At 52.3% G+C, this 7422-nt stretch overlaps 1 protein-coding gene across 1 annotated transcript; it reads left to right on the top strand.

The window, feature by feature from the left end:
* Positions 1-408: 408 nt before the first annotated feature.
* Positions 409-2445, top strand: LEP (leptin). Its single transcript, XM_028165224.2, has 2 exons — positions 409-552; positions 2086-2445. Exons 1-2 carry the CDS (start codon positions 409-411, stop codon positions 2443-2445), a joined length of 504 nt encoding a protein of 167 aa, XP_028021025.1.
* Positions 2446-7422: the final 4977 nt, after the last annotated feature.

Here is a 7422-nt window from a genome sequence, read left to right as displayed (position 1 = left end):
AGCCTGGAGATAGGTATATTGCAGGGGATGCAGGCAGGAGTTTTTAGCGGTTATAGGATATGCCTGAAGTCATGAAGCTAGTAAATGGCTGGATTCCAACCATACCTTAAAAGCCCATCCGTTTACTCATGCCCTGTCTTCCTGCTCTGTGGTCTACAGCACACCTCACCGTGGTTTTCTTGATCCGGCCATGCCTTTCCCCAAGGGAATGCATTTCATTACTGTATTTCTAGATAATGAATTGTCTTTGAGGAAATGATAACCACAGCAGAAAGCAAATCTCGCTTTTATCCGCATCTGAGAATGTGGTTGGTAACGTGACATGTGGGTGTTCTCTGAGATCCCAGCGACATGCCACGTGTGGTTCCTTCTGTTTTCAGGCCCCAGAAGCACATCCCGGGAAGAAAAATGCGTTGTGGACCCCTGTGCCGATTCCTGTGGCTTTGGCCCTATCTGTCCTACATTGAAGCTGTGCCCATCCGAAAAGTCCAGGATGACACCAAAACCCTCATCAAGACGATTGTCACCAGGATCAATGACATATCACACACGGTAGGGAGGGTCTGGGAGACGAGGTAGAACTGTGGCTGGCCCGTGGGGAAACCGGACCTCAGAGGTTGGCTGAGGCTGTGCAGCCTCGCGCAAGGGGCCTGGCGGCCTTGACGCCTCCCTACCACATGGACAGCTGCCTCTGCTCTCCTGCTCCCCTTGCCTCCCACCTCCTCACTCCCCTTCCTCCCAGACTGGAATCCTAGTGCCCAGGACCAGAGCATAACGGTCCGGTGTTCCCTGGGCAGTTGACCAGAGCCCCAGCAGCACCCTCTCTGGGCCTCCAACACATCTCTAGAACGTTCTAATCATTAGGCATTCTTCCTGGCTGGTAGCTGAACTCTGACCCTGCGAAGCTTCTCCTCATTACTGCTGGTCCTGCCTGTCAAGCCCTCTTTCACATACGACCCTCTACGTATTTGCAAACGGCTATCGATGTCCCCTGGGTCTTTTCTCTGAGGTCCACAAGCCTATACCTTCAGCCACTTCCCAGATGAGGCCGGTATTTAGAATTAGGAAGGCTACGTGTGAATCCTCACCCTTCTCTTCTCTATCCGTAAAATCTTAAGCTAGTTAAGCTCCTCAATGTCTTTAAACCCTGGTTTCGTCATCTAGATAATAGGACTATCTTAATAGTCTTCACAAGGTCGTTTCAAGATTAAATTAGATAAAGCAAGTGACCCCCTCCCCCGCACGCACACACACACACCCCTGCAGAACCAGAACAGAGCATGCCCTCTTCAAAGGTTTTCAGACGTGGCTTTTGATAACCCCCTGCCTTAAAAGCCAACTTGTTCATCTGCATGGAGCAATCTGGAGACTTCCACATCTCCTGGCCACTCTGGACTTCTAACAGGAGCCTTGGGCAGCCAGGGAGCCGTTAGGTGGCCGGAAGCAGGGACAGCTCAGAACCGGATAGCGTCTTGAGCATTTCATAGGGAAAAACGCTTAAGTCTCCTTGCTTTCAAAATAGTCATTCAACAAGCTGCACACGATAGACCCAGAGTGTCCCGACCGGTGTGGTGCAGGAAGTGAGCGCTGTGGGCAGCGGGGGAGGGGGAGAGCCCCTCCTCGTAACCAGAGTTATTGGAGTGGAGGAGTGAGACGGGGCCTTGATCCCTAAGGGGGTGAGACTTCGTGGAGAACCTGTCTGGGAGGAAGGAGTCCGCTGGGGGTGGAAGGGTTGGGGAGGGGCATGTATGCAGGACCTCAATGCCTGGGGAAGAGACTTAACTCAGTAAGTAAGAAATAGGGAGTCATGGCTGGTTCTATAGCAGAGGCATCTGGAAGAGGAAACGGCCTGCTAAAGCTGGTCTGGAAGTGGAGGGCAGGGTGGTTTGGGAAGGGCAGGAAGACAGAAGCCCAGGAGACCAGCTTGGAGGCTTGGCAGCCACGTGGGCACAAGAAATAAGGGCCTAGGCAGGATGGTGTGGAAGGGGGAAAGGAGGCACCTCCACGCTCGCGGGAAGGGCCAGGGGCTTTGCGGAGCTGACTTCTCTCCCCCTGAGCTCTTGCTCTCCCCTTCCTCCTGCATAGCAGTCCGTCTCCTCCAAACAGAGGGTCACTGGTTTGGACTTCATCCCTGGGCTCCTCCCTGTCCTGAGTTTGTCCAAGATGGACCAGACATTGGCGATCTACCAACAGATCCTCACCAGTCTGCCTTCCAGAAATGTGATCCAAATATCTAATGACCTGGAGAACCTCCGGGACCTTCTCCACCTGCTGGCCTCCTCCAAGAGCTGCCCCTTGCCCCAGGCCAGAGCCCTGGAGACCTTGGAGAGCCTGGGCGGCGTCCTGGAAGCCTCCCTCTACTCCACGGAGGTGGTGGCCCTGAGCAGGCTGCAGGGGTCTCTGCAGGACATGCTGCGGCAGCTGGACCTCAGCCCTGGGTGCTGAAGCCTTGAAAGCCTCTCTTCCCAAAGCTGAGGGAAGAAACCTGAGCTTCCAGGTGTCTGCAGGAGAAGAGAGCCTGTGTGGACATCCTTTATGCAGGCCTGCGGGTCATCTCTCTGTCACTCCTCTAAGCCACTCTTCTTCCAAAGGCAGAAAACTCCAAGGCAGGAAACCAGAGATATAAATACATGGATCCATGCCCACCGGGAAGGAGGGCCCATCCAGCAAACAGTGGACTAGATCTGGGATTTTCACAGAAGTCTTCCTCCCTGTTCCATCTCCCTCTCACTGCATGCTTCACCGTGGCCCCAGGGTGATTTCAGACCCTTTGGACGATCAAGCAAAGTTTCCCTCTGAAAATCCGGGGAGCATCGTAAAGGCTACAGGCACACACAGCTGGATACTCCCACGCAACACAAGTCGGAAGCATTTATTTATTTATTATGCATTTTATTCTGGATGGAATTGAAGCAAAACACCAGCTCTTCCAGGCTCTTTGGGGTCAGCCAGGGCTCGGGATGCTGCTGGGGTGCTGTTTCCAATCCCATCAATGGGCCTGACCAAGGCAAACCCATTTTGACTGACTTGAGGGCCCTCAAGTTAGTTTTCTAGAGACTGGCTTTGTTTCTACTGTGATTGACTTTTTTTTATTTTTAATTTTTTTATTTTTTTAGGCTGTGTTGGGTCTTCGTTGCTGCGCGCGGGCTTTCTCTAGTTGTGGCGAGAGAGGGCTACTCTTCGTTGCAGTGCGCAGGCTTCTCATTGCAGTGGCTTCTCCTGTTGCGGAGCACGGGCTCTAGAGTGCAGGCTCAGTAGTTGTGGCACACGGGCTTAGTTGCTCCACGGCAAGTGGGATCTTCCCAGACCAGGGCTTGAACCCATGTCCCCCGCATTGGCAGGTGGATTCTTAACCACTGCACCACCAGGGAAGTCCTACTGTGACTGACTTTAAATCACAGTGTTTGCAATGTCATTGCCCTGAATGGATCTCGAAGTGCCAGGTTATTTTTAAAAAGAAGAAGATGCATTTTGTCAAGTGTAACATATAGCCATGTGCAGTGGGAGGTAGGGAACGTGTTGGTGGGAGGGGGAAGAATCCAGAATGTATTTTCTGAATAACATTTGTGTGATGGGCTCTCTGGGTGGGGTGAGGTCATTTTCTCATCTTCATGGTTTTCATGAAGAGGAGATGACTCCTTCAGGAGGGTTGTGGTGTTTTGCCAGCCGCCCAGGGTCGGAGTGGTGAGGGGGCTGAAGCTGGAGATTGTTGGGGCAGTGGTGGGCTCTGGCCTTCTCTGACTGCTAGAGAGTGGTCTTGCTCATCAGAGAGTGAGGACCCCACATTGGAGACAGTGATCCCCAGAGCAGGGGTCCTTGGTGTGGCCCTTTGAATGGTCTGGGTTGATCCCACACTGGGTTTATAACATGGTAGTGTCCCTCTTTGGAATTTGCATGCTCACCCAAAGCAAGTCCATGTTTCCCATCCATTTGGGAAGGATTTTTATCCCAGTGGGAGGGTGAAATCTATAGGGGGTCTGCGGGCTTTAGCAGACGGTCTCAAGACCTGGGTCAACACTGGGTCAGTGAGTCCCAGGACCCCAGGACCAGCCTCCAGCAGCGCCCTTCTCGCTAGAGGTCATGTCCAGTAGAACAAACGAGGAGGCTTGGGTTTCCCACCATCCTGTCACTGTGATGCAGTCATCACATTACAGGAGGTGGATCTGTCCAAGGAAATTGGAATCTAAGCAACCAATTTTAAGACTGAGCACCTGCTTGTGCTCCGCCGCAACTGGTACCATGGGCTGAGAACCTCACCAAATAAATATTAAAATCCAGTCCTACCCTCAGGGACCTTGCATTCCAGATGGTAAAAGCCCACTCACCAGCATGCAAAGGCTGTCGTTTCACCATGGCAACCGAGCAGCTGAGCCACAGTGCGGTCCTCAGCAGGTGGGAAATGCTGAGCTGAGCAGGGTAGTGCCCAGGACCCACAGGCTAATCCTGCTTGCACTCGGTAGCCTTTTTACTTTTCAGGGCACGTCAGCATCTATTAGTGATGCCACATCCCTTTGAAGCGGGATAGCTGAGAATTTAAAAGTAAGAAAATACCTAAGACCATAACAGCAGACAGGTGGCAGGACCAGGACTAGAACCCAGGTCCTCTGACCCCCGAGAGTGTCCCTTGATCCAGGTCACGGTCTCTGGAGATACGAACAGGGTCGGGCAGGGAGAACTGGAGTGCTTGCTGGAAGAGAGGAGTTCCGAGGCCGATTTTGCGGGAGGTGAGGGAAGTGAACTGCCTGGAGGAAGGAGGCTGTTTTGTTGAAGCTTTGGCGCTGAGACACCAAGGTGACGGGATAAGTAGCCAGTTACAAAGTAAGGCAGAGAATGGGAAGATGGGAGGGAAAGGGTCATGTTGAAGAGGGCTTCAGGGGCAAAGATGTTTGCTATTGAAAGAGTCAAAAGTTCTAGAGTGAGACTCATGTGACGGACAGAGTCAGACCTGCTCTGGAAAATAAGTCCTGATAATCACAGCCACCCAGTCAGGCCGGGATGTTTTAAGCCTTTTGCTCACAAAACCTGGCACTAGGGCTCATTCCCAGAGTGTGAAGCTTCCAAAATGTAAATGATTGTGTTTTTCTGTAACATAAAACAACTTTTTTGTTCCAAAAAGTCCAAATAAATTTCCTTTGCCCCTCGGTCTCTGTTTGCTGTCGCCTGTCTTGGAGGGGCTTCGGAAGGGCTGCTTGTGTGTGACAGGGCACCGCCTGGCTGGCCCCGTCCATGCCTGGGGTCAGCTCTGCCCCGGCTTGGCCATAGCCGGCCGCCAGTTATTCAGGCTAAAGGATTCCCCAAAAGCTCAGAGCACATTCTGCACCAGAGTCTACAAATCAGCCTTGAGAAAAACCAAGCACCACATTATTTAAAAAACAAAAACTAAAAAAGAACAACCACAACAAAACCACAAACAAAAAACATGCAACCCAATAACAGACCAGGTGCACAGACTCACAAAGACAGGACTTTTCTGGTCGAGGGCACAGAGCACAGCCACTCACCTCTGTGGTGCAGTTTGGACCTGAGAGTTTCAACCCAAGCCCCAGAGAGGACCCAGGGGGCTGGCCCACCGAAGGCAGTCACTTCCATGGGTGATTTCAAGGGCCCCCTTCCCCCTCCCCCAAAATTGCTCATGGCTCTGGAGAGTTTAATGAGATAATGACCTAGCAGTGTCTGGCTTAGAGTAGATTTAAGTGAATCTCCTTCTTGTCACATCACAATTAGCAGCAGGCTTTAAATGTCAGTGATCTGGGACCAGGGAGCAAGCAGGTGCAAATTCATCCCCAGTGAAGAGGACAGCTGCCCAGCCTTTCCTGGGTGGGGAGGGGCAGGGAGATCAAGCTCCTGACAGAGGGGAGACTGCAGAAGGGGGGCAGTCAGATGTGGCTGGAGCAGCCTAATTGGGTCACTTGGCAGCTTTGGGGGGAAGTGTCTGGCCTCTTCAGGCCAGAAACCCAAGGCAAACCAACTTAAATAGAAAAGAGAGAATTTTTTGGCCCATGATTCTGAGAAGTCCAGGCCACGGTCCATCTCTTACAACACTTTCCTCTCAGTCGTCCCCAGGGACCTGGAAGGTGCTGATGCCATGATCCACCCCAGTCCCTGCCCGCCTGAGGTGCGGAACAGGGGCTGGGACTGTCTGAGCCCTCTCATCTCTGAGCAGACACAACCTGAGAAGCCCCCGCCCACCTCCACCTGCCGGCTCGGGAAAGCAGCCCGCAGTAGCAGGGTCTCAGGCAGAGATGCCATTCGCTCCTCTGTGAGGTGACTCCCAGGGTCAGAGTGGAAGGGTGTGTTTTTCAAGCTGTACTTCCAGATCCTTTTCCCTCCTCAGGCATTCTGTCATACTCCCCTGAGGCAGCAGCTCACATCTGCCAAGCAGCTGGCAGAGTCTTGGGGCAGCATCTGGTCACGTTCAACCTCCAAAGACAAGACTTCGGCTGAGTCTAGTGAGAAAAACCTCAGATCAACCCAGGAGGACGTTCCTGAAGACCGCATCCCAGCAGCTTTCTGCACGACAGCACACAACCAAAATATTACACCCTATTTTTCCAAAAGGAATTTAGAGCAATTAATTGCAGGCTTTTAACAGCAGGATCTGAGTCTGGTGTTACCTGACCACACAAATCCACCTGGGTTAAGTTCACCAGTGGGGTGCTTAACCATTAAGGTTAAGGTTAAGATTAAGCAACTTAACCTCTCTCAGCCTCAGTTAATTAGCTGTACAATGAGAGTATAATAGCACTGTCCGCATAGGTTTTTTTTAGAAGATTAGGTGGTAAAATGGTTGGGAAGCTATAAACCAGTGACTGATACACAAAAAGCACTCGATAAATTATGTTGTCGTTATTAGTATTAATGAGTCAGAGAAGCAGAAGGAATGAGGACTGATGTAGCAGACGTGTTTGATGCCCTCGGCCCACCTCTGAGTTCAGTGCAGCTGAGCCCTTCACAATACTCCAGCATCACTCCACGTTGAAGCCTTAGGGAGCGCTCTCAGCCCACACGGGTCAGCCCAAAAGTGAGGGAGAGTGAAGACCCCAGAGAAGCAAGTCCCAACCAGTGGAGGTGGGGGCCAGCCTCCCACCCTCCACAGAGGCAGTTCTGAGGTGTCTTCTACCCAGATTGAGCCCCAGGTGCCCACACCAGTCACCACATCACTAAAGCGCTCTCGGTGGCTTTTCCTCCTTCCGCGTCTCACTCTCCCCGCTCCTCATTCTTGCCTCCCCAGGTCACCCCCCCAAATCTACCTCCTGCACCAGAACCCTTGTCTCAGGTCCTGCTTTTGGAGGAACTCCAAGGAAGACAACTGCAGAGCAAATAGAGTGGATTTGGATGCTGGGAGAACTGTGAAGCAAGGTTCCAGAGAGGTGCAAGAACCACACATCCACACTCAGAGAACCCTGGGCCATCCCGGGGGAC

This window comes from Balaenoptera acutorostrata, chromosome 7 (assembly GCF_949987535.1).
Source record: "Balaenoptera acutorostrata chromosome 7, mBalAcu1.1, whole genome shotgun sequence".
NCBI classification, from domain to species: domain Eukaryota; kingdom Metazoa; phylum Chordata; class Mammalia; order Artiodactyla; family Balaenopteridae; genus Balaenoptera; species Balaenoptera acutorostrata.
Note: the sequence above shows the minus strand (reverse complement) of the source record. Positions and strands in the feature narration are given on the sequence as shown.

Bases quoted from the DNA above. Each gene is read 5' to 3' on its own strand.
- LEP (XM_028165224.2), top strand. From the start codon at position 409: ATGCGTTGTGGACCCCTGTGCCGATTCCTGTGGCTTTGGCCCTATCTG. The intron at 553-2,085 runs GTAGGGAGGGTC...CCTCCTGCATAG, and splicing joins TCAATGACATATCACACACG to CAGTCCGTCTCCTCCAAACA.